The sequence below is a fragment of the Aythya marila genome (genome assembly GCF_965140915.1).
Source record: "Aythya marila genome assembly, chromosome: 2".
NCBI classification, from domain to species: Eukaryota; Metazoa; Chordata; class Aves; order Anseriformes; family Anatidae; genus Aythya; species Aythya marila.
In genome coordinates, this window is record NC_139043.1 from 44,884,272 (window position 1) to 44,912,202 (window position 27,931).

Below are 27,931 nucleotides of genomic sequence, written 5' to 3' on the forward strand. Positions count from 1 at the left end.
AGCAAACTGCTAAGAGATAGGAAGTAATAAAAATTCCTTCCTCACTTCAGTACATAGCTGCTGCTGTGACAAGAAGCTACTTGACTTTGTGTTTTCTGAGAGACACAATCTCTTCTGTGTATTTGTGTTGTAAATGGAAAGTGTTAAATAATCACACCTCCCCCTCCCCACCCCCCAGTTACTCGTGATAAAAGCTATCACCTCGAGAGAACACAGGTTCATTGCTTTGACACAGGTTTCCAAATTCTTGCAGCTGGCTCGCATGTTATGAGTTGCTTCACTGAATGAAATTAAATGAAAGTAAAAAGGAAAAATCAGAAGTCTACAGAAGACATGTTACAGCATCTACAAAGGAGGAACTGCTGGGACAGCTGTGCTGCCTGACAGTTGTGACATTTCTAAAGGCTGGGCCAAAGCTCATTTTCCCTACAAGTAGTGCTGATGAAGTCCAACAAGTTTTCTTATGAAAATGGCCACTGTGATTTTGTCATCCCACATTACTATACACTACCAAGAGCCACACACAGACATGCAGTTTATGCTTAACAGGTTTTGAAGCATCATTGCTTGCCCCAGTTTTTAACCTTCTAATGATCACCGTAAAGTGTTTTAACACTGTAGAGATGGATCTTATAACACAAATTCCTTTTACACTGTAGCCACAGTATAACAAAATTACTGCAGAGGAACAATGGATATGAACAGAACCGAGTACCAAACAGGGAAGCTCAAGTGGACTTTATTATAGTTATTAGAATATACAGGGACATTAGTGCACTGGTTGGTATTTCATTTCTCAGATTCAATGCAGCAGCAGTCAGATGTTGAAATATTGTGCCAGCTGTTTCCTTTTTGTGCATTTAGATGTGTGGGACTTCTTTCAATCATCTTCTGAAAGATCCTTGAAGAACAGTGACAAACTAGGCTAAACAATTTCTTCAAAAACTGCTCAGCCTTTCAAGCAAATGCCATAGATACTAAACACCTTTAATAAAAAAGTGATTAAGAAGTGCTTTTAACAGGGTGGTAGGACACTGGTAACTGATTTTATCACCCCCTTTACAGTCTTTTAAAGTCCATTCTATTCCATGATCTGGAAGTAGTCCTTGAAAACTTCATTATAACACTATTTCTTTATTACAAATATTTACATACTATATATTAGTACAACTTTTATTTCCACACTTTAACAATCCCATCCCTTGATGCAGTTACTATAAACCCTTGAGTGGTCTGGAAAGTTGCTATATCTGTGATAATATCATGATGTCCAACTGGTAGAGACTCTGGACCCTTCCGAGGGGTCTCATCAGTGGGCCCCATTTTTTGCTTGTTTTGAATTTCCTGTAAAGTAAAAAAATACATATATATTTAGAGAAATGTGAGATTTGCAAAGAGTTATTGCCCCTTATAGTAGTTTGTCAGCATATGAAGACCAAAAAACCCCTCTTCAAACAAATAACAAAAAAAAACCCAAACCTTCCACCTTTCGATGGTTCTCTTATGATTATTCCTTGGTTCATTTCTTTTCATAACATACAACCCAAGTCTTGATTTGAACTGACATAACAGCTCATTAGGGAAAATCATGGTCATTTGTCATATTTATTTCAATGACACAAACTAATAAGATTTGATGTTCCTCAAGGGAAAAAAAAGGTTACAGCAACACATACATCTGAGCTTTCCAAGAGTTTTTATAAAAGCCTATTCAACAGAAGGAAAATAAGAAAAGAAACATATGATGCGGCTCCTGCATGTGTTATTTAGTAAGCCTAATTTTCTCAGAAACAACTGTTTTTTTCTTTTAAAATAACTTCTTCCTAACTATGTCAAAATCCAATGCTGACACCATCCATAAAAATTAAGAGAGAGTTGTAGTTAAAGGCATCATGAAATTAATGTAACCCAGAGGGCCAACCCAAAGGCAAGCTAAATAGGTATCTATCAAACAAAGCAAAAATACCTGAACCACCTCTGTGCCCTCAATTATCTTCCTGTAGTAGGAAACAGATGGGCAATTAGAACTTCCTGCAACAACGTATGATCTCTCAGGGTAAGCTAGATCCCAAAACCTAAACAGAAAGAAGAAAAAAAAGCTGTTAAAATTTTTAATCAACTCAATATGGCTGTTTGAAACCTGTCTTACTCTTATGGTGAAAATGAGTGAGACCAAATACTGCATGCTTTCCACACTTGGTGGAACAAAGATGTAGAGAAATCAATATTCATATAATGCTTAGACATGCTAGTTTTCTGTTTCTTGACATGCAGCCTATCAACTAATTTACAGAATGGTACAGACTGCATCTCAGGGAAGCACAGTTTTGCACTGCTTTTGTCGAGAACAATTTTTGCTGCTCACTGATGCTTACTAGCGAATGCATCTTCAGCATTAGTGTTTTGGCTTCTTGGAGCTTACTTATGCAATGCTTTGCAGAACTTAATACACTGGCAAGGGTAGAAGGGAGAGTGTCAAACAAAAATGGTGTAGGTTTCATTACCTTATTTTCATGTCTGAGCCTGCTGTCAGTAATATGGGATTACCAGATGCTGGACTACAGTATATTCCATGGATACTGTGAGGGGAAGGCTATTAGGAAAAAGGAACATATAAAAAAGTACTATCAAAAGCTGTTGCCGTGTTTCACAAAGTAAATGCATTCTTTATCATATTCATCCATACAATTTCCAAATATTTGTGACAAATGCCAAGTTACCTTGTAAACAGGCCACATCTTAAAATATTAAAGTAAATTGCTTCCTTTTGTTTTTTACAGTTCACAGATCAATGCAATGGATTAAACCCTTTGTAATGTAATTTCCAAGATACCAAGAAGTATTCTCAATGGTGGCAAATAAGAAAGAATATTTCTAACAAAATCAGGCAGGTGAATCATATTGAGAAGCACATGGATGCTCAAACTTTTACATGACGAAGTCGTTAAGGAAGGAATATAACAGCAGAAAACTAGCCTGAATCACAAAGTTTCCTGTTTGGTTTTGCAAAATGTGTGACCAAAATGAACTGAACTTGCAGTCCTTCTAGTACATACAAATTCAAGTTTAGGTGGATTCCAGATCTGCATTTACTATGCTTATAGAAGAACATGGGGTTATTTTTGTGTACGTAAAGATCTCCCAGACTGCTCCTTCCCCAATTAACTCCTGGAAGCAGAGGAACTTCATGCTCTAAACTGCCAGTTAAGTGTAGCAGTGGCATTATATTACAAAATGAACATACAAAAGAAAAGATGCTTAATGAGGTACCCTCTATCCCAGAAACTACAAGTAAAAGTACGTACAAAATGCCATACCATAAATTTTGGCTTTGCTAAAAATCTGTACAGGCCTGCCTGGCTCACTGGTTTTGTGAGAATGTGACTGGATATAACAAGTGAACGTCACAAGTACATTTCACAGAGAGGGGAAGATACCAATGCAGATTCAAGTTACACTACTGTTTTACAAAGGGGATTTAATTTTGACAGCAAAACAATTGTGGTGCCAAAATAAATACCAGGGCAAGTTGCTGGTGCAACTGGCAAGGCCATGGAGACAGGTAACTGTACTGATGCACAGCATGGAGTTTGAGGTTGTTCTGGCCCCAGCTACAGAACAGAAGTGGGAAGAGAAAAAGACCAGACCTGCAGTTCTGAAAGAGGCGGTGCGCTGCTGGCCCACAAAGTGAAGCGTCGATCACCAGTTTCCATATCCCACATGGAGACTTCATTGTTGCCTTGAACAGCTAAAGTGAAGATAATGCCAATGCATACAAATAAAACATGTGGCTTGGCTCTCACTACTCACTTTACTAACATGACAGAGAGGATGTCACAGAGATGCTCTTCACTTGCTCTCTGCAGCATTTGTTAGTCTTGCTTTATCAGCCATGCATGCATTTTGTCGATTTTATCCCTTGATAGCACTACAGTGCCTCCCTTAAGAGAACTTTAATCTCCAACCCTTTAAAAAGGTGTTAAAATTCATTGTTTCCTCCCTAGATAACTTCACATACTTCTTTAGGAATGATAGATGATCGGTTCAGCACTGCTGACTTTGGAGATTACTCCTGGGCAGATAAGACAGCAATCCAAAGTTATCAAGTTCAGTAACTACAATGAAGTTTCACACCCAAGTTTAGTGTAGACGGGCAAAGAATTCTGTTAAAGGGAATATTTTCATGCTTGGCATCACCTTAGCAGGCAAGGATTTGGAATAATATTCCAAAATGATTAATTTTGTCACTAATTTATTCTTGATCAGAGAAGAAAAAAAAAATAAAAATAGAAAGCACAGAGTAGCTTCCTTTATTTACATGTTTTTAAAGAAATTTGTTTAGGTCCCAGGGTGGTTCATTACTAAAAGTAGTCAAACCTAAGAAGCAAGTTTAAGTAAGATATGAAACTCAAATCGCTCTCATTTTGTAGCAACTTCATCAGCTTTGTTATTGTAGGATTAGTTTCAGCTACTTATCCACTTCAGAATGTTCCTGACACAAACACTTAAAAGCCCTTTCCTTACGCACAGCGTATGATGGGGCTACATGTGGTGAGGATGAAGCAGCTGTGAGTACACCAGATGAAGACTCTCAGAAGTTTTTAGAAAGCTCTAACCCATGACACAGCTGGATCAGATTCGAGAGGCAGTTGGACATGGAACAACCTTCCAGTCTCTGCTGTACAAAGGCACTGAAGGCAGTGGCAGAATTCCCATCAACTTTGATGTATGGCACAAGATCAGGTTTTGTCTTTTATACCATTTTGTCCATAAAGAGTGATGTGTTAGCACACAGGGAGGGACACTCACAAGAGTTGTAATGCTCCAGAAGATGAGAATTGGAAAGGCTGTCGTTTTCATAATGGCTTAGCACTAATTATTATTTTTTTCCTCTCTCTTTTTTAAATTTAAAAAGCCAAGAAGGGCACAGTGGTAGAATACAAGTATGAACTTCCCCTTTTTCCTTTCCCCAAGCAAAGCACAAGAAAAACTACAAGAGAAGAAAACAAACAAACAAACAAACAAGAAGACCCAGGGATTGAAGCAGAAGTTGAAACAGAAGCTTCTTCAGTGACAACCTACGGCAACTATGAGGGTAAGTTTAAGATCTTTTACCTGCAATTACCCAGGATTGATAGACAGGATGCATGAGCAGGCGTCTGATTCGGGCCTTGGAAGGATGAGAATGGCTGGAGATTGGTAACTGAAACCTCATGTCCCAGCACGCCATGGTACCATTGCTTGTGCCTGGTGAAAGACAGCTGTCTACAGTCAGAGGGACAATTACACGTGTTTTTACACAGTTTTAACATCTTTGTTGTGCTCTGTTTCTAGAGAGATGGGACCTCACCCTCAAATAATTATAGAACAAAATACTTCCCACAATTAGATCAGGAGGTATTTCCTTCCCCTTCTTAGAGAACAACATATTCTAGTCAATCAAATCAAGCAGAAACTTGAGCTACAGTTATTGTAAAAGAAAACCAAAGTGGGGACACAAAAAACAGCTCGTAAGAAATACAGGCTTACCAATACACAGCCAGCATTGGTGTATGTCCACAGCAAATGAAGTTATGAGGCCTAACTTCAAATCATGTTTCAGCGTCCAAGCGTTGCTGCTAGATCGCAAATCCCATCCAACCAGAGACCCATTAACTGTGCCATAAGCCAGCACTGACTGCGCTCCGGAATTGAAGTGATGCATGTCTACCACGCAGCCATCATCCTTCAAATCTAGAGACCTGGGTTAAAAAAATAAATAAATAAATTAGAAACAGATCACAGAATCACAGAATTGAAGGGGTTGGAAGGGACCTTGAAAGATCATCGGGTCCAACCCCCCTGCCAAAAATATTACTCCCAAGTTTAAGACTCCTTTCAATAGCTGAGGCCAACCAGCATTTTCTTCATATTACTTCAAGGCATCTGCCTTGGGATCAACTTTCCACTCTTAGTGCAACGGATGCTTACACTCTCTGAAAACTCTCTGCTTGAAGAACCTGCAGGCCTTTTGCGGGCTAGTAAAATACTGTCAAGAGCTCTTTGCATGTTCTTTGCAGTGCTCTGGCTCTCTTTGTTTCAGATATTTCTCTCAGATTCATGTTCCATGCTTATCAGATATGAATCTACCCAGAGTCTACAGGCAGGAACACATACCTTTTCTATTTTTTTCCTCTCCACTGTCATACTGCCAGAATTGTACTCAGCCACTCAGTGTGTGTGCAAATGGAAACTTCTTCAGACACAAAGACAGCATACACCAAAAGGGAAACATGTCTCTGGTCTGTAGTTTACATCTCCATTAGATTTTGCTTACTTCATTTACGAACTTAATCCCAGTAAGAGAGGACATTTGAAACAAAAACCTTACTTTGGACAAAAAACAGTCTTTGAGACAAATGCTAAATTTGATGGAGCCTGGATGTGTTCCTCTCTTGTTGCAGGAAGATTAAGCTGTTGAATCAGTACCAGCTATTCAAAATCACTTACATGGAGACAGGTAAGAAAGGTCTAAATCATCCCCAAACATTCTGCTAAATAGCATCTTATCTCTCATACATGTATGTTTGCGACCTTACTCACCTTAAAAGCCTGGGACAAAACACTGCAGGCCTGAGGCCAACGCATTTATTGCTCATTTTGAATAATGACCTCTAAAAAGAATCTCCAAACTTACTTTATAAATGTTAACATTGTAACAGTGGAGGTAAGAAAATACCAATCCCAGTGCATAAATAAAAGAACTGAGAAATATTCAGACTGAGTGACTGGTTGAAGCTCATAATGAGACCGGTGACACAGGAGATACCAATAGCCTAGAGCTATAAATCCTCATCCCTCCACTGTTGCTTTTCAACCTGTCTTTACGAAGCAGGGTAAGATCACTGCTTATAGCCTTCCAGTACAGCCTGGGATCGATCAGCCAGCAAGAAGCACGGAGCAAAGACACGTTAAGTGAGGAATACACTAACAGCTTGAGCTGCGTGGTGAGATTTAAATGCTTTAAGTACATACCTGCTTTGTATTGGATGAATTTTAGGAGATTTAGGGAGCTTTGAAGCCTCAATACCAAGAAGCTGGATGGCCCCATTATCTGAAGCTATAGCCAAATAATGCGAGCCTTGGCAGAATGTAAGCGTCTTGACATGTCCTCCAATTCGAGAGTATGTCAGAATTGATCTGAACAGTAAAAGAGGAGGGGGAGAAAGAGAGGAAATGTATTTTAAGAGAATTAATTTTTATTTACATTACCACAAATACCTATTTAAAACCACTGGCTCCTGAGAGAGCTCTGAGAATGTTTACTAAGTGTTGCAAAACTAGAGAGCAACAAAGCCAGAGTTGCTTCTGCAAGCTTAACTGTCCATCTTTGACCCTTTAGGCTATGACAGTCTCCAACTGCAGCAGCACACATTTGTCTACTGAAAAATAACAGTCTAACCTAGATCTCTATCAAAGTAGCATACTGTAGTTACTGTTACATAACTGATACTGCAGGCTACTGCCTCTTTTTCAAAAGTATTTTCAGGCATATCCTCTTCTTCCAAAGATACTTCTGGCAGAGCCTGTCAGCCTCATATCCTCCTATCTGTGTTTCAATCAACAATACAGCTTTCCCGCATCACGTATCTGGATGAGACAGCTTAGAATAAAGCTACTTTGTTGAAAACAAAACAATACAAAACAAACAAACAAAACAAACAACAACAAAAAAAAATGCCAAACAAACTCAGATGGCTTTAAACAGTAGCACCAAAATATTTTTGTTTATGCTTAGAAATGAAGAGCCTGTAATTACAACTGTGAAGCACTCCCTCTGCTGTTTTAATTGATTAATGAAAGAAAAAGGTTTGCAAATGCAAACTAGTATTTTAGGCTTGCATGCCAAGAAAAACATCAGTATATTTCAATAATAAAATCTCTAACATAGCCACAAGTGATTTGTATTTCCTCTGAGCTCTAGTCCATTTTTTACTCTAAAGAGTAGCCCCCATAGTCTTATGAGTTTTAAAACTACCTGGTTGTAGTGGTTTTTCCTTCCATTTTTTGGCTGTTCCAGATTTTCACTGTGCCATCATTTGAACAAGTAGCAAAAATGGAATGTTCATCAGAGACCCGAATGCGGTTCACTGCAGACTTGTGTTCATGGAGGTGAGCTACCAACAACCCTTTGGGACGCCATCCTACAGGGAAAACACAAAAACAGAAAGTTTGGGGTTAATTTTGTAACCTAATAGGAACAAGAAAATTCCCCTGATCTATCCCAGTATGTCTTCTGGTGGATGACAGTCATTACAGTTCCAAAGCACAGAAGGCACTGAAAACACACAGGTAATGCATTTTAAAAGTTCAAGGCAAAAGCTTGTTCAATTCTGAACTAAAGTCTATGGGCAGAACTGAGTAAATGTTTTCTTTTATAGAGAAACTAGTGCACAGATCACCTGTAATCAGCCTATGCATACTTCTGTGCTCTGAAATGAAATCCCTTAAATGCCCCAAATGCACATAGCGAGCAACACATCTGAGCAGGCTTATGTAGTGCTTGAAGTGACAGGCTCAGCATTGCAGCACATGCTACACATCAGCTTTATGTACCTAATAAAACAAAGTTACAGCTCTACTAAATCCCAAGGAAACTTTATTCAAGTCCTTCAAAAAGAAATTGAGGACTTGAGCAGCCATGCAGTAACTCTTGCCAGGCAATTGTCAAGATTTGTGTGATGTTTCCTCCTCCGACATAAGCAAAGCAGACATATCGAGCTTCACTGCTAACAGGCGTCTGCTTCAGTGAAGGATTAACAACAGGTGAAGATTAATGAAGTAGAGACTACAGCAAATTTCAGAGTAACACAGAAACTTCAAATATAAAAATTATTAACAGACATAGACCTGTTAGAGCAAGTACAGAGGTAGGCCATGAGGATGATCAGAGCTGGAGCACCTCTCCTGTGAGGACAGGCTGAGGGAGTTGGGGTTGTTCAGCCTGGAGAAGAGAAGGCTCTGGGGAGACCTTATAGAGAACTTCTAGTACCTAAAGGGGGCCTACAGGAAAGCTGGGGAGGGATTCTTTGTCAGGGAGTGTAGGGATAGGGCAAGGGTAGTGGCTTTAGACTAAACTAAAGATTTAGCTTAGATTAAACATTAGGAAGTAGAGAAGGACGTGGGGGTTCTGGTGGATGAGAAGCTCGACATGAGCCCGCAGTGAGTGCTTGCAGCCCTGAAGGCCAACTGCATCCTGGGCTGCATCAGCAGAGGGGTGGGCAGCAGGGTGAGGGAGGGGATTGTGCCCCTCTGCTCTGCCCTTGTGAGACCCCACCTGGAGTGCTGCATCCAGCTCTGGGGCCACCAGCACAAGAAGGATGTGGGGGTGTTAGAGAGGGTCCAGGGGAGGCCAACAAAGATGATCAGAGGGCTGGAGCACCTCTCCTGTGAAGAAGGGCTGAGAGAGCTGGGGATGTTCAGGCTGAAGAAGAGAAGGCTCCGGTGAGACCTCATCGTAGCCCTTCGCTACTTAAAGGGGACTTACAAAAAGATGGAGAGCAACATTTTTGCTCAGTCAGATAACGATAGGACAAGGAGAATGGTTTTAAACTAAAAGAGGGGAGATCTAGATCAGATATTAGGAGGAAATTCTTCACTATGAGTGTGGCAGGCACTGGAAGAGGTTGCCCAGAGAAGCTGTGGATGCCCCACCCTTGGATGTGTTCAAGGCCAGGTTGGATGGGGCTTTGGGCAACCCGATCTAGTGGGTGGCAACCCTGCCCATGGCAGTGGAGTTGGAATGAGGAGATCTTCTAGGTCCCTTCCAGCACAAACCATTTGATGATTTTATGATTCTGGCACTCAATCCCTTCTGTGGCTGAGCAAATCAGCCACTTGTATTAGGACACATTATTTCATAAGTTCTAAAACTCCCTTCAAAAGACAAAACCATAACTTATCCAAGCTCAATCACAGTTAGCTAAGTTAAAATGCTATCTGGCTTGATCAGTTTCCTTGTAATTTTCAACAACTTCCCTTAAATTGATGTGGTAGCTGTATACACCTAGCTATATGTATGTACCTTTATGCTAGATTTACCAAAAGACTTTAGCATCGTAGTGTTGATCACTGCACGCCTAGCTAGTACAGACTCTGCTAACATCTGGAATTTAAGCACATGAATTCCCCTTAGCCTGGAATCTCCATAAGGGATACCCAGTAACAAGCACATGGAGTGGACAATACCAGCAGAAAATTTTGAGGGCTAATCTGGGTAAATTCCAAACTTAATTTTGAGCATCAAAATTTAAGTTGGGGTCATAGGAAGGTGACAAATTTAAAATTGTGCACATTTCCTCCACAGTTGCCGCCAAAACCCTGTTTAGCAAAACCTGGGCGTTGCTCCTTTCTGGTAAAGAAAAAGGAAGAAGAGGTAAAAACGGCTTTCCTTCCTCTCTGAAAGCAAGTGTAGTGTGGGAACACATCTGTTTATGGCTAGGCACCTATATCACCATTACAACCGTGGGAAGTGACAGGCTCCTTTGTAAACAAGGGCAGCTCAAACAGCTCAGCCCAGTATGTGTGCCACTGGTTAAGAAAACCTGGCTGAGAGTTTAAAACTTTCACACAGGATGGTTGAAATTCTGGAGTCACTCCCTGAGTAACAATACTCACAGTTCTCACCTTCCAACAGCATTTCTCCCCTTGCTGAAACCAAGCTACAGGCTGCTAAAGGATGGCAAGTTATCTGCCATGTACCCTGTTGCAAACATCCTGCTTCATAAAACTCTCTGGAACAGGTAGCACACCCTGGGCTTTACACCAGTGGTTTGGGTCCACTACTGGAAAAATAAAGATCTAGGGTCCAGATCCTTTTTCACAGGTCACAGATATGTTTTGCTAAATAGGTGTTCTGCATAGCAGGCATATTGCTTAAAATTTCCTGTTTTCTTAATGTTTTGCATTTTTCCTTGGAATTAATAGGTTTTAACTCTTCTTTTGTGTCTTTTTTTTTTTACCTGGAGGTGGAGGCTTGCTCTCCCACTCAGCATTCTCCATCATCTGCTTGGCAATTCTTTCTGCATTACACTGTTCTCGCTTTTGCTGGATCAGCTGCTGAAGTTCGGTTTTGCAAGTGGTGATGCGTAGCTGGTATGCAGATGGGGACACCGAACTGCTCGGTACCTGTATCGTCGGTTTCCTGGGTTGAACAACTGTTCCATCGGATGTCTGCAACAGATAAGCACTTAAAAATATATGCCCTACATTCTACAATGGTAAATGTTTGCAGAAGTGATTGCTTTTAATACAAATATACAACAGCAACAACATTATTGACAATTTCATATTTCATATCCATCATGATACAAATTCAATCAAAAACATCACTTTTGAAAACAATTAAAGAGTGAAAATTATAGAAAAATGTAACCATTCAGTTACCCTACCCCATTTGCCTAGTCTGTTCTGTGTTCTACTTGTGGGAACTAATGTGCTGTGCTGTACACACCTCCACGTGATGACTACAGGAACAGTTATTCTTAAGACTGACAGAATTACAGATTAGCTCCCAAATGATTAATTGCTTATATTTGGCTTGAAAAATAAAAGCGCGAAGTGTTTCCACCTCAGTTCAGAGTGGACACTCATTTAAAGCTAGCAGAAGTTAATTTCCAACTAGAAACTGAATAGAAAGCAGAGCTCAGTGTCAAGAGATGCTTCCCCAGCTTGCAAAGCTCCCTGCCCATCCTTCTGTAGCCAGTACCAAGTATTACAGGTACAGGATGTCTACAGGCAGCTATGATTTGATACACTAGTTCCTATTTTCCAATTTAAAGTCATGGTATCTCATCTCTTCCTCACAACATGTATCCAAGCATACAACTTGAGGAGAAGTCTTTCCTGGCAGAACAGCTTATCTAACAATTGGCTGTTACGCAAAGCTCCATGCCTTCATGCAAAGCATACGTTTGTTAGCAAAGCTTTTTTGTTTAAGTGACTAAACTTATTTCCCTCCTCTTTTAATTCATATTTTAAAAATAAGAAGTTTAAAGTGCTACTCTGCTGGAGAAAAACACCAGAGAACAGCAACAGTTTAAAGTAAGTTCTAAACAAAACAAAACTACTTCCCATAGTCCCACTCCACGTTAAAACAACTGAATCATCTCAGTTTAAGATGAAAGATGCAAAGATGATGTTTTTCAGCAGTACCTGTGGAGAGGATGACAAAGCAGCACAAATGCCAGCTGAGGACTCTGAACGAAGTGGTTTCCCAGCTTGGATAGACTCAGGATCAGTCGTTTGCCCGTGTCCTTTGGGTATCGGCTGGGAGATGTTAGATGGTTCCAGGGACCCAAACATGCTTTTCCATTCTTCATTTACATTTGAATCTTGCTTTACATGTTTTCTAGCTATAAGCAGTTGGGGCATGAGGGAGGGGAGAGAGAGAATAAATGCAATGATGACAACGTTCATTTAGGCTGGTCATTGCTTTCAGACTACACATGAGACTAATGTCTGCATGCCAATTTATTATCTATATAGTTAATGGAGAAAAACCACTGCTAGGTGGTTTAAGTTGGCTGACAGGGCTTTATGAAGCAAACAGAGCACGTGGCAAGTGCTCTGTTTACACCTTATTAAACCTAATTGACTCATTCCAGTATCGTGAAATTTTCTATTTATAAAGCTGCAAAATTAGACTCCACGTGAAAAATTCTTCCTTGCAAGTGTTACTCCTTTATTGGCATAAGTCTGGGATAAGTTTGTAATAGAACAGTACATAAATCAAATACAATCAGTTTTCTATCAAAATCACATCATCTGTAGATTCAAGAATGTTATCTGTAAACAGGAAATGTATTTTCATCATTCTTTTGGAGTCACTTAAAATTGTAAAATACAGAAAGTGAAATCAAAACATGTGACAAATTAGATTTGGATGAAATCAGTGAAGGAAAGTTGAAGGCACAAAGACTTTGCAGACAAGAGTTTTGCATAAAAGAAATCACACGAAGCACATACTCCACCTACTAACTTTTAAATCCTGCCCACTCCTCACTCCAGAGGATGTACAAAAATGAAAAATCCGGTACTTTTGTACTTTCCTTTAAAATTAGATGCAAAACATTTGCAGAGAGTATCTCAGTTATGGAAATAAGATGGCAATAGTTACATGGTTTGCATATACTTCTGTATTTTACACCTAAACCACAGAACTTAACAGTGGCATACAGAGAAGGGACCTACAAGTTGAAAGAGCTAAGAGGAAGATCAAACATCACCTAGAAGAAAAACTTATGAGGATACAGACAACTGGAAAAAGGTTAGCAGAAAGTGGATTTAAAAGGTGAGCCAGGGAATACGAGAGGTGTTTTTCTGTGTGTTTATTTTTGTTGTTATTTTTTAAGCATAAAGGAAAGCAGGAAACAAAGTAAAATGAGGGTGGAGAGGCAGATGAACTCTAAAGCAAAAAAAGTATGTACTTGGATGAATGACAACACTCCTCAGTGCTAGCCTGTTTCACACCTATGCTTCAGTCTTCCCCATACCACCTCAAGAAAGCATCCTGGATTTTCAACTTTAAAGATCTCATCACTTCTTAAGAGGAAACAAAGATAGTAGAAATGTATCCTTCACAATTTACACTTACTTACCACGGGTCTCTAGTCCTGTTTGTTGCAATCAGCACATACAACCTGTGCATATTGCTACTGCAAATGCAACGTTATTTAAGTACTCTTAAAAGCACAATATTCTTATCTTTCACTGTTGCAGAGAGCATTCCAGCCCCTCATGTTTCAAATAGCAGCAAACTACAGAGAAACTTCACTAGATTTCCTTATTGCAAACTGTGAGGATGGTGAAAGTTATGTAGGATGAATTGCTGAGTAAACTAAAGACTTCGTTCTCTGAAGGAAAAACAATACTTTATCTATATAGACCACAAAATATACCAACCGCGTTTGTCATCAGGCTCCTGTTTTGTTTTAACAAGATCCACTTGTCTGCCAGTTATTCCCAGAGCTGACAAGTCGATCACTCCTTTCTGACTGCTGTCGTGTAGGTGGCTCTGATCCACTATGTTGGCTTTAGCTTTATTTGATTTTAACATAAAATCTTTCAGTGCTAACAGTTTGTCTTCTTCCTCCTCAGTCATCCCCTGCAGAATGAGAGAAAAGATGTTATTTCTTTTTTGAGCAAGAACATGAATCAAAGCATGAAGATGCAAGCAGCAGCAAGACTAATGACTGTCTCAGATGCAAAGGGATAGAGCAGCACATCCCCAGAACTCAAGACACCAGTCTATCATTCATATGATATGAGCTTTGGGTAAGTTGCTGTAGTACATCTTTCTTCTTCAGGTAAATGCCTAGGAATGGTGAAAAAGCAGAATTGCACTTAATATCGGATCACTGTCTGGTGCAATCTGCTTAATTGCCACCTCAGCTATTCTTACAGCCCACAAAACATAGGAAAAAACAAACAAAACCCAACCACACACACATAGCTGCAGTCCTTCCTCGTCCCACTTCTCACTACTTTGTGTGGGTGATTCTTAGCGTTCCCCTCTTCACATGTAAACCTCAAAACTTTTCAGTTCCCTTTGGCCTTGGCACTGTTATTTGCATGTTTGTCTTTTCAACAAATGCATGCTCTCCTCTACAGCACTCTACACAGCACATATTCTGTAACACTGACATATTGTGTACGTCAGAAATTGAGACATACAACTGAAGTCTATAAAAAGAGGATATATTTGGGAAATCCAGACATAAGGCCGCCCTATTTCTGGTAGATCTTGTAAGACTCTTCCATGACTTCTGAACTGTTTGTCCTGCAAGCATATACTGAAATCAGTGAAGTCAACAGTTTGAAGGATCAGAACCTCAGACCAGAAGCCTCTAAGAGCAACTGCAGGGTTACTGTAGAGACATACAGAGCCCAAGACTCTCAAATTACAAATGAAAAACAATCACTTGTGAAAGTAGCTTCTTCAGCAGCTGTGCAATGGCAGGGTCCTCGGGGGGTGGACAGTCAGGGAGAGCACCATTCCTCTTCTTCTGACGCATCAGAAGGTGTCGAAAGAGGCTTGTGATATCCTTCGATCTTAAGACATAATCAAATATGGAACGGCTGACAGGCTCTTTAAGTACACTTAGCAAAACTATTTCTTTATCTATCTGCAATTCAAAAAAAGAAACCAGTCAACATGGAGGATATCCATATAGATATGGAGAAATCTAACAGTAAGTGCTGTAGTTTCATGTCTACAGTAGTTTGTGTTTGTTTGTTTTTTTTCCCTAGCTCACAAATCGGTAACTGGACAAGTACAAATATTAATAAAAATATCTTCCTATGAAGGCTTGCTCTAAAAGCTACTTTTAAACTCTGTCCTGAAGAGATACTTTTAAGCTTACAATAACAACAACACAATGATCACATAGCATATTGAAATTATTGCACATGATTATGCCAATAATCTAAATTCAATTTCTCTGCTTTCTTGAAAATAAAATCTCTCCCTGTGTTGTTCATTCCAGATATATCAGATTTTCTCAATTCTCTTTCCCTGTTCTCCCAGCAGTCTCAGAATTTTAGTTTGGCATTGCTAAGTGGAATTAAGAATTCCACTAGTAGTGCAACACTATTTCAAACTGTGTCACTCTTTGTCTTACATTTACCCTCTAAAAGTATTAAATAGAAGAGCTCCTGGATCAGTCCAATTACTGTCTTTTTCCTTCAGTGTATGCAATGGTATAAGGATGCACAAGAATGTAATTACGTAATAATCAAAAGCATATTGCGAGTTTAGTAAACAGTCACAAGAAACCAATGGGTTGGGGCATAATTTAGAATCATTAACTGTGGAAGTCCTTATAAAGACTGCTCGTTACTATTAAAACAGAGAACAACTTTTGATTCTGGCAGGTGTTGATTCAACGTCTGGGACTTACTCCTCATAACAGGCTGTCTACACGAAATACAAATTCAACATTAGTCCAGAGTGAGGATTTCTTCATTACAACCCAACTCCCTGCTTGCTTACTATATTTAGTACTGCGTAGCAAAGAAAAGATTCGTACACTAAAAATGAAGCAAGAAATGAGCAAGACAGATATTTATCAACCAATGCCTAAAACACAGCAAAAGCCAGTCAAGAAGAGGTAAACAGAGAAAAATATTATTTTAATTAAGGTGCCAGCTGCATGATTCCCGGAAAAAAATAAAAAAAAAAAAAAGGTTAAACACATGATGCACTCTTCAATGCAAGTACTGTGACTGTTTCTTATCTATTTAAAGACCTGAGAGGAAATCTACAGGTCCTAAAGTTGTACACAAAGATGTCGAGGTAATTCATGTTACCAGCATCATGCAGGTCATTCCAAGACATACTGTGTTAGGAAATGGCTTAACTTACTCATGCTGAGCACTCTGCTCTTAGTCTTGGGCAAAGCACACAAGTAGCACTGCGAAAACCACAGGCTAGCAACACTAGCAGACTGTTCATGTTTTCAGCCAGCGGGGCAAACTACTCTTGTAGATGAAAGCACAGAGCATAGAAACACTTGGGTCATAGCCAACTTTCCATGCCTTTTACTACAGAGTAGTGCAACATCGCAGCAGTGTGACTGCAAATAACAAATTTAAGACAAGCCTTTCAAACATGCATGGCAACGGCCATTCAGTCAACGTTTGCTGAGATCAAAAAACTGTATCACCTCTACACTTATTAGAAAAAAATAAATAAATCTAGTAACCAGAACCATGAGAATGACAGACCTAAGAATTATGACTGCTTGGGGTATATTCACATTAATAGTTGAAATATTACCTGTATTATTGGTTGTGTGATAAAAGGATTGAGGTATGGCATTAGCTTGCAGTAGACATCAGCAATATTTAGATACTGTGCTACCACAGTGATAAAGCCCACTGCACCGTAACGTATCCACAGATTAGGATGGCACAGGAAAGGTGCTGAAAGAAAATTAAGCTGTTAGAATACATCATTCAAATTAAAGAGAGAGGATCATCATGTATATGGCAGTCTGTGATATGATTTCCTTCCCTAGAATCACCCCCCAAATTCAACCCTTCCTCCTTCAGAGCACCAAGGTTGACAGCTGAATTGAGAAGACTATTTCAGAGAGTTTACTGGGCCTGTGGCGCTCAGCTTCCTTGCTGTTGCCAAAAAGCTTGATTTTCCTGTTTATTTATTTCACTTCCTAATTGTCAACTCTAGATTTGGAAAGGAGACTAAGCCAAAAATAAATGCACACCCTAATCTGGGCAGTTACAGAGCACTGAAATAACAGTGATTTTTTTTTTTCTTTTCATTTTTAATTAAATACTTTATTCCTTCCTTCTTCCACTTTTTTCCTTGCGCAGTCACTGTTTATATCATAAGATTACTTCTCAGTTCCCTTGTTAGACTAAAAAGTCTGTCTCAATTATGTGGGTTTTAAGAAGTTATAATCAAGGGACAGTATCCAGTCATGAGATATAACCACAGATCATCTGCCTCAAATTCTGAATACTTTTGAAAAGTCGTAACAGGAAGAAGCAGACAGTTTCAAAGATGAGTTGGTCTTTTCTTTTCTACAAATAGCTGGTGAATGCCTAAATTAAGTTGAAAAGCCTGATGAGGAAGTAGAGGCCAACTCATTTTTTAAAGTTCTATAATAAACTGTAAATGAGTGAGATGTAATTTTATGGTGTTCAAAACAGGATGAGGAGGGATCATGTATTGTCTGAAAGACTGGATTCCCCTGTTCATCAAAGGCCAATGGGTAAGACAGTTTGCAAGATATGTGCCTGACCAACTTTCAGAAAGGAACTAGGGATCTGAGGTTGACATGAAGAAAAGATCTTAAAGCAGAAAGTTTTCAGACTTAAGGTTTGAGTATTGTGGGGTTTTTTTGCCATCCTATATAAAGTCAGAGAAGATGTTTTCAATTTGTTCCACCAAAGTGATTTTTTTTATTTTTTAAAGAGTTCTGAGCACTAACAGAGTCCAATAAGCAACAATTTATTAACTTAATTTCAAGTCAAGTAGACTCTAAAACAGTACAACAGGTTTGCATATTGGACAGCTAAGCTGGCTGTGAAGCTTTATGCAGTACTAAGTTTTCCTTAATAGCAAAACAAGGTAATCTCCAGTATTCCAACTTACCAATATCACAAGCAAATTCATAAATATGGGGCTTTTGCAAGAGGCCTAACTGGCACATACAAGTAAGAGCATTGAGGGCCTTGTAAATGACAAATTCTTCAGCATCACTGAGACCTTGCTGAAGCAGAGGTTTCAGTATGGACGAGCTTTGCCAGCCAACATAAGCAGCAACACCTGAAACATTAACAAAACAAAAAGAAAACACATAAAAATCCAAAGTAGCACTTCCTTGCCTTTCCTCACCAAAGTTTAAAATCTCGATCCTCTGGAAGGCAAGGACATTTTCCAGGAAGTTATCTAAACAAGAAATATGTGCATATATTGAGACAGCAATGCAGAAAACAAACATCTAGGCCTCAGTCCTACAAAACCGTGAATGTGCTAAACGCAGGATGTGCATTAAAATTTCTTAGAAGACCAGGGACACGGATTATAATCAGAGATTTAAAAAAAAAAAAATTGTTAAAGACTAGGAAGGACGCATACTTATTTCTAATCTTATTTCAATCTTTTAGATTGACCAGCACCACCTTGCAATAACACAATAGAACATGGGAAGTTAAATGATTTAACATTACTAAATCTACATCTTCTACTAACCCCAAGTTAAAAAAAAAAGGGCTTCTAAACTCTTATGTGCACTGGCTGCACATAATTAAACATGAGTTAGTTCACATTTTTAAAAGTGCACAAACTTTGGGTAACACAGCATAAGACAAAAATACAAATTTAGAACACATCTGTGGAGATTTTGAAGAGATACTGGAAATAAAAGGGGTTAAAAATGCAGGCTGCATGTCTTGGTTTTTACACTCAGTTGTACTACATCTCTCTACATGCCGTTTGCAAGAAACCAGGGCACTGTGACCTGTGCTTTGGCTACCCCATTGGTCCCTCTAAACTAATTCTGACAAGCTATCAGCATCACATCTTGGCAGGGTTTGCCAGTGCAGCATTCTGTAGCTTCTGCTTGTAATGGAACATGTGCATATCATAATGGCCCTGCTGGAAGTTTGGCTGTGCTCCTTTTTCTTGCCGTGCACCAGCACTACCTTTTTTATTTTTTTTTTTTAACTCAAATCCTGTAGTCTGCTGTGGGAAAGTTTTCCTGGCCTGAAAATCCTGAGCAATAGTTATATGGAATAATTTCCAACATAAGTGGAATATTAGATACACTAGACAGCTGATACAAAAGCCATCAAGTCACTGGTGGGGTTTTTAAAATTGTTAAGTTGTATGAATCAATTCAAATCTTTCGTTGATGTTTCAAAGCGCAAAAGTTTTCAAATTATAACTTTAACCTGTAACGGTTCATAGTTCTCATCACATGAACAGGTCTATTGAGGTTAATGGGACCGTGCACACGTGTAAAGAAATGCATCCACTAGAAGGCTTTCAGAAATCTTAGCATTTATTTGTTGTAATTTAAATTTTTCAATTAGTGGCTTTAGAAAGGATTAAAAAAAAAAAAAAAAGTTCATTTTTAATGTTAATCTAACCTAGCCTTAAATGTGTCAGTCTCATTTGTATGAAATATTTGGACCAAAAAAAAGTATATTTGTATTTACATTGTCTCTTGTGCACTCCATCAAGAAACATTTACACACAATAATGCAGCAGGTCCTTTCCTAAGAATTATACACATCTTTAATAAGAAATGACTTAACAGTTTCCAAGATATGCAGAAATAAATTTTACATTTTACCTCTCTATGCTGGCTGAAAACACACTTACCTACAATGCTGTCGAAGAAAGCTCCTCGAAGATGCCAGTCATTCTTATCATTTAAGAAAGTGATCATATGAGACAGAAGAACATCATTGGCTTTTTGACGTCCAAAAAAGACACAGAGACGTGTTATTCCATTTTCCATTAGTGTTTGTTTCACAATATTCTCTGGGTCACTCAGCAAAGTCACAACTTTCTGCTGGACCATTTCATGCAACGCTTGCAACTCTGCAAGAGCGAACGTTTGGATTGGTGAGAAACAGCATGTGCACATATACTGCCTGTTGCTAAAGGAGTTACACTGATACACCATCCTGAAAAACTCCCTGAAGAACTTGCTGAGATCGACAATGCCACAGGATCCCAACAGTTCCAAGGACTGGCATACAAAAGACTTCAGATTAAGCAAAAGGGTAGTGCTAAAGTCAAAGACTATAGAAATGTGAGATATTCTTCCCAGATATATGTAATTCTAAATTTGTCATAACTTCAACTCGGATGAACCAACTCATCTCACATATAGGTGAAATGCAGATGTGAAGAATCATTAGAACAAGCAGCACTGTTACAACAGTAAACAAAGTACTTCAAGACAATTCTGGCTTTACATGTTTATTTGACTGTGAGTTTCCAAATGTGTGAACTGACAACGGATCAAGGCTATATTTTTACTTAGGTGTGTGGATTCGCTTCATTAAGGTCAGAGAGAAATAAACAATACTCCAAAAAGTACTTCCAATTTCATTCAATACTAGCAGTCATCCTAACAACACTGACAAAACACTTTGAAAGTGACCTCACCCCTGGCTTCTATTCCATGATGCAACTAAAAAATGAACCACCTCCATTAAGTGGAAGTAATAATACTGTTAATGCATAAGCTAATACTGAAAACCATACAAGAGAGGTTCTCAAGCAAATAGCGCAAAATTTTCTGATATTGCTATCCCAGCTTTGCAGGAGTAATTACCATTTGCCCACAGGCAGTCACAAGACCAGTTAATTTGCTTTCTACAACACTGTCAGTCACATAGAAAAGTTGCCTTCTGGGTTCAGATTTCTCAGGCTCAGTTTCTGCAAGCATGAAAAGAATAGAACTAATCAAAATTTTCTTCCTTGCATTACTTCTTTTATCTCCAAGCTATTTTGGAGGAATAGAGGACAGTATCTCTCAGAAACGTAGCCTGTGAGATGGACCTACCTTTCTTTCACGCTTAAGCAATTCTCAACACCCAATGGCTTATGTGAAGAACTGAAAGGAGCCCCCTGTTTTTTTTTAAAGGCATTGTTCTGCAACTATTTAAAAGATAATTGAAGCACATATTTTTCCCTGACAAATGGAGTACGCACGAGACATTTATCATTACAATTAGTCACAGATCTATTCTGGACTAAGTAGATTAAAATGACACGTTTTTAACCAAAAAGCTCTTCCCAATTTAGAAAAGTTGCCCAGCATTATTCAAGAAAACTATGTATCACTAAAAGGCATTGAAGCTGACACAAAGGCCACTTATTTCTTAACCCTCCTTTCCAAGAGAAATAAAAAAAAAAAAGCCATCCTTAGAATTTTAATTCATTTTCTGTGCTATACCACAGATTGCCATGTTACTGTCCAATGAAATTCACATTTTCAGCATCTTCAGACAAAAGACAGACAAAAATTGCCAGGCGTATGAATAGAAGGGAAAGAATGACTGAACAATACAGTACTATGATTATGCTAGAACTTGTCAGATTTTTCAAAGCTAACCCTGCCTGGCGCTTCAAAGGAAGTGGTATTTGGAACACAGCCACTTTTACGCAGCTAACTTATTTATGGGACCATGAGTGAAGCAGGATACACAGCCAGTCAGTCAGCATCAGAGCCAAATACCTTGAGAATTTCTGGAGAAGAAAAGTGTGCTAGTTTATTTATTTTTGTCTTTCACAGTGTTCAGGACAGAGGTGTCAGTTTCTGCATGAAGCTGTATCAGATACACTTTGATACTGCTCGAAGCAAAGCACTCTTCTCATTTAATAGGAAAGCAAAGCTTCAAGCGTTGAGTGAAATCAATACTAAGCAGGAGCTTTGGCCTACGATTTGCTGTTATAAGCAGGCAAGGTAAGCAGGCGTGACAATACCTGTGTCATAGTTATCACTAGGCTGAGATGTTTCATCCATTTCTTCACCATTTGGTTCATTTTCCATATTCAGGTTTTTCAGCTGGACTAACTCCAGAAATCTCAGAGCTGTTTCTGCCAACAACGCTATGTTTTCTGCAGAGGAAAACATTTTGGTTAAGAATCGTTCTGTTTTGCCAATTTATACCCTTCTGATGATCCCTTACAAGAGATTAAAACCACTCAGAACACCAGTCACAACAGGCAAACAGCACTGAAATTACACAACATGTTCTGTTAACCCACTTCAGGGACTCATGTCCCTGACCACAGAGAAGCTACTGAGTACATCACACAGTAATGTCATGTAAGCAAGTGGAAAAACTGTAAGGATATCAAATGTAACAACAACTAATTTTAGTCTTCTAGAACTAGCCCTAACCACTACCTAATCTCAGGCTAATGACTCAGTTACTTGATAGAACTTAAAGGCCAATTAACCCAAATCAACAACCCAAACAAACAAGAAACCAGCACGCCAGGACATGTACCCTAGGGAATAACAACAGGGCTACCCTTGAGGGCTGGATTCCAATGTTAGGACATTCGTACCCATATTTATCCACGGGATTTGGCACTATTCTGCTGTGTTTGGAAGCTGCAGAAGCAACCCAAGCTATATGGGTCAGGCCGCTGCTGGCACAGGAATAATCCCATCAAGGCTTTAGTCCCACTTAAGCAGTCATTCTGAGTCTCATCCAAGACAACACCAGCATGCCAATGGAGACTGTACACAGCCCAGGTCAAATCCGGTAAGTCACCAGTCTGACCACTTCCAACCAGTGGCCGATGGTAACACAAGGTAGCTCAAGCATTAAGCTGCCTTTAAAAACATATTTTGTTATTTACTTATTGAAATGTAATTGCTTTCTTAAAAGAAAAGCTACTTGAATTGAGGGCAACTTAGCCAGATAACCATCTACAATTCAAATAACTGTCAAATTTCAGAAAATATTCTAGCTGCATTGAAAATAAAGGCAATCCACTTAACATAAAAAGAGAAACTGTTTAAGCAGATGCAATTGGAATCTATTGAGTAGTGAGATCTATAGCCTGTTTGCAATTATAGGAAAAGAGATAGCATTTTGGTTTTGTCCATTTCACTTTATTTAACAAGCTCAGCTTTATATTAGTTAAATTGGAATTTTATAATGAATAGACTGGAATTTTACAAGATTTGGTTTTGTTGTGTTGTTGGTTTTTTTTTTTTCCTAGTCTACAAATAAAAGTGAGGCTTGAGAAAAATGTTTCTCTTATAAAGCCCTAAATGCGGAAGACCAACGTGAACAAAATCATCTGGTTCTATTCACTACTATACATTGCCTTCAATAACGAGCTTTATCAGTTTATTTAGTTAAAAAAAAAAAAAATAAGCCAGCCATCACCTTCAACTGAATGATGGATTTGTAAATTAAAAAAGTAAAAACTTTTTTAAAAAAAGTAAAAAAAAAGTAAAAAGTAAAAAATGCTAGTCATAGCAAATAAGGGTAATTGGTAAATAGAAAATGAAGGTATCATTACAAAACTTTTCCTGAACCACCAGAATTCAGATATCTAAATAAAATATGAAGAATACATCTGCTAAGGTCAAAGTCAATCTATTACATAGCAAATAATATGATTTCAGCTCCAAATATCAAATTTCACTCTGTGGGAAAATAAGTCTGAAGCATAATAACAAACTGATGCTTTAAATCGAGTTTCATATTTATTCGTTCCAGTTGGGCTGCTCCAAGCAAACAGTTTGAGCTAATGAAACATCAATTAAAATAAATTTATAAAAGCTGCAAAGGGTGGGTAAGCTCAGAAAGCCCTGTTCACATACTTAGATATATATGGCTGCTTGGACACGTGGCTTTACTTGTTACATTCTTTTTTATTTAGGGAAGAGATGCAGAGCTGCTTCCCTGAGCATGAGGATCTAAACTCCGACTCCTTCCCTTAGCTGTGAGCAGACTTGCTATGTGCTACATTCAGGCCCTAACCCAAAATGAATATACACATTCTGCAAGTTCTTTTCACATGCAGAACCACGAAGGAAAATGAATGTTAATTTATACGTATAACAAAAAAATAATCTAGCAAAGAGCAAATGAGTTTTGCCAATTATTTTACATGTAATTATTTACTTTGGGCACAGACCTACACTAGAAACTCATTTGATAATACAAGCCAACTCACAGAAATTATTAAGTTGCTGCCACCCCCTGAATCAATTAGCTCAGGTGAATATGGGCATCTTTACCTGCAGGAATTTCTGAGACTTCTGGAGAGAATTACTGAAATAGAAACAGCAAGCTGCTGGATCATTTTGAGTAGCCGAGACAGTTAAGGAAATACAGAAAAGAAAAAAAAAAAAAAAGATTTGGAGTTTTGACTGGATTTCGTCTTACCAGCATATGCAAGTCTGACGATAGTGGCTTCATCTTGGGCCAAGTGTGCAATGCCCGGCAGGATGTATTCTGGATAAATGTTAATATCATTGCGTGGCACTTCTTTGACGAGAGCAAGAACTTTAGTTAGTGTCCTCACAGATTCTGCCCTCACCCTGGGCACAGAGTCGTTGCTGAAATGTAACAGATAAGGAGTAATACGATCCAGAAGAATCTCTACACTTAATCTTGGTGCTAAATGAAGGATCAGTTCCAAAGCAGCCAGTTTTGAATCACAATATTTGAGAGTCTGTAAACAGGAAGTTATCACAGACACTAGAATAACCAGCCCATTCTCTTTTGTCTCTCCCTCGGCTTTCTCTGTGCGGTCATGCCCACAGAGATTGTGAATGATGTTGTCCAGATCTTTACGTATGACCAATATACGCTCATCTGCCGATACAAACGTTTCCTTGGCAAACTGGGCCATGTAAGGCTGAAGGAAAGTGTAAAATATTTCAGGAAATGCATTGTTACGTTGCTGTTTCAAATAATCTTCAGCTGCTAAACGTTTATCTGGCTCACGATGGACCATCTGAGTGACCTTGAGAAAGGCAGAAGCAGGAGGAAGTGGGAGAGAAAGATTAAAGATTTAGACATTTGTAATGAAAAAAAAACAAAAAAGAAAAATCAACAAACAATTTGTCACCAATGTAGGTGAAAAACTACACACTGATTACACAAATGATTCTACTGCTGTAGTCCATCCTTACCAGTTCTCTGATACTGCGGTCTTCGATTTTGTTTAGAACTTGATCAGGGGAGAAGTGGCCATTTCTGTAAGCCAAAAGTTGAGATAAATCAAACATGGGTACACCTTCTGTGAAGAGCTCTGCTATTACACAGCCTGGAAAAAAATAGTCAAAGATATCAGAGGATTATAAGCAGACATTTTGACTTTGTTTCCTATATGTGGATAAGCACAGAACCTACGTGAATCTTAACTCAGTTAAAAATAAGGCAAAGGAACTGACAAATTAGCTCATGGAAATAGGTCAGCATTTCCACCTCCAAAACCTGGCTTTTGCACTTGATCCCTGAAACATCTCCCAGGTATTCTATTTCAAACCTGCCAACAGCAGAGGAGTTTGCAATTAGGAAGCATGAGACACTGATTTCAACCACCTGCCAGTTGGAAAATACAACACCAGAAAAGGAACGCACATCACTGTCACATGGAAGAAGTCTGCCAGTAAATCAAGTGTGGACCAGGCAGGAGGTCAAAACTAAGTGGCCCTTTTACAGAAGGCAAAGGAATAACCTCTACTTCTGCAGTGATGCTGGGGGACAGCATACATTCACTCAAACAATCTCAAAAGCGCAGTGAGAAGTGACAAAATTGCCAAACTCATCCCCCCTGTTGTGTATATGATACATGTCTTCTTCAAAGGATTGTGTCCCATTCCTGCAGTTTACTCCCAATGGTCAGCATCCTGCTGTATCAGTGGAGCAGCATGGAAGTTTGGCCGTAAGAGCAGCTGGTGAAAGTGCAGTAACCATTACCTTTACATCCAGATTTTAAATATTATTATTATTATTTTAAATAGGCCAAACTTATGGCTTTCAAGTTACTCAAGACAAGCCCGAGACTCAGGACAAGCTCCTGCAACGGGGCTCTATCAAATGTTTGTGAGAAGCACCATGAGAGGAGCTTACTGAGTTATCCAGCTTCCTACTTGTGGGAAAAAAATTAAACAAGAAGGGGCTTTGAAAACCAACGTCGCCAAATTGCACTGAAAACTGGGACAGTCCCCAGGCAGGTGGATCTTAGGTGTGCCACTGACTGGTTCCTCCTCTTGGGTCCCATGAGACATACAGTATGCATCCCTGGGACCTCAGCCACCTCAGCATGATGCGCTTAAGTTTTATTGCTTACTGTATTGTGTCTATACTTTTTCTGTGAATGAAAGGTTTGGCATTCAGTCTTAATGCTTAAAGGAAGCAAGTTTTTCCCACATGCTGTTCTCTTAAGCCCACCGTAGAAAAAAAAAAAAAAAAAAGTTAAAAATTGGTTAAAAACAACCAAAAAAATAAAAGAAAAAACACACAAAACTTTTTGTGCACCCCTGACACACGGCCATGGAGAACACACTGATCTCTCCGGATCAAATACCTGCAGAAAAGATATCCATTGCCCGTTTTAACTCCCCTCTCGTTCGCTGATTGCTATTTGCCAAGTCCACCAAAGGGGTCGAAGGATCCCGAATGTTCTCCAGCTCCGTAGCAAACATACTTCCATCGACGAAGCGCTCGGGAGCGATGTAGCACGTTCTCCTCCGCGACGTGTCAAAGAAATAATTGAAGTCAGCGGGATTGTCTTCGGGGAGATAGGTTGGCTTAAAACTGGCAAAGTCGGTGAGAAGAACCCAGTTCCAGCTGGTCACCATGATGTTCTCAGTTTTAATGTCCCCGTGGCGGACTCCGGATTTGTGGGCTTGGTCCACCGCGGTAAGGATCTGGAAAGCGATCCACCTTTTTTCGATGTTATTGAGGAATGGCCTGGTGCTAATCCGATCGTAAAGGTTGTCCCGTACGTACTGCCTGAAAAGCATGGCAGCTTTTTCGGACAAAGTCGCTTTCTGAAAGGGGAGGCAGTTCTGCGCCGAGTGCAACCTTATCTTCAGCTCCTCCAGCTCTTGCTTGTAGCTGGTCAGGGGTAAAGTGGGATCCTGGATGGCAAACACCTTCACGACCACCAGGCCCTCCCGGTGCTTGGCTCGGGCAACCTTGAAGAAGCGGGTGCTGCCCAGGCTCTTGTCGTACTCGAAGTCGTGGATGTCGGAGAAATAGCTGTCCACCGACAGGATCTGCGACGGGGCGATGCCAGCCAGCTGGTTCCCCATGACGGCGCACCGGCGGGCGGCACCTCTCAGCCTCAGGAAATAAAAAAAAAAAAAAAAAAAAAACACAATTCACACTATTTCACACCAAACTGGCCCGGCCCACATCGGCAGCATTCACAACTTTGCTCCTTTCCCCCCACGGAGCCCCGGGGCGGCCACCGTGTCCCCCCCCCACACCCCGAGCGGGCCCCGCCGCCGCCGCTCCGGCCCCGCTGCGGGCTGCGCCACTTGGGGCTGTCCCCCACTGCGGTCCCCCACCATCAGCCGAGCCCCTTCCCCAGCACTCACCGGCCCGGCACGGCTCGGCACGGCCCGGCTCGGCTCGCCCTGGCCAGGCAGAGCCGGGACCCCCCTCCCCGGCCGCGGGATGGAGCGAGGCGGGACTCAGGGCGGCGGAACCGGCACCATGAGGCGGGCGGGGAAGGGGCGGTGCAGGATGTGAGCTCACGGCGCCGCCATCGCTGCTGTCCCTCGCATAGGGGCAGCTGGGCTCTGGGTTATTATTTTTTTTTTAATTTTGCTTTTGCAGGGTTCTTCGTTTTTACCCCTGTGTTTTGTTTCTGAGGCCAACAGGGCTGCTTGATGCCCAGGGGAGGAGAGCAGGGCTG

At 39.9% G+C, this 27,931-nt stretch overlaps 1 protein-coding gene across 1 annotated transcript; it reads right to left on the reverse strand.

Annotated features, from left to right (window-relative positions):
- Positions 1–729: 729 nt before the first annotated feature.
- Positions 730–27,711, reverse strand: PIK3R4 (phosphoinositide-3-kinase regulatory subunit 4). Its single transcript, XM_082754583.1, has 20 exons — positions 27,612–27,711; positions 26,594–27,354; positions 25,194–25,327; positions 24,442–25,024; positions 22,010–22,144; positions 19,892–20,113; positions 18,158–18,331; positions 16,817–16,962; positions 14,961–15,164; positions 13,942–14,143; positions 12,193–12,392; positions 11,001–11,211; positions 8,018–8,183; positions 7,015–7,179; positions 5,530–5,741; positions 5,116–5,247; positions 3,648–3,748; positions 2,505–2,593; positions 1,967–2,075; positions 730–1,344 (listed from the first exon to the last, which is right to left on the reverse strand). The coding sequence occupies exons 2-20, from the start codon at positions 27,321–27,323 to the stop codon at positions 1,174–1,176; spliced, it is 4,086 nt and encodes a 1,361-aa protein (XP_082610709.1). The 5' UTR covers positions 27,324–27,354; positions 27,612–27,711; the 3' UTR covers positions 730–1,173.
- Positions 27,712–27,931: the final 220 nt, after the last annotated feature.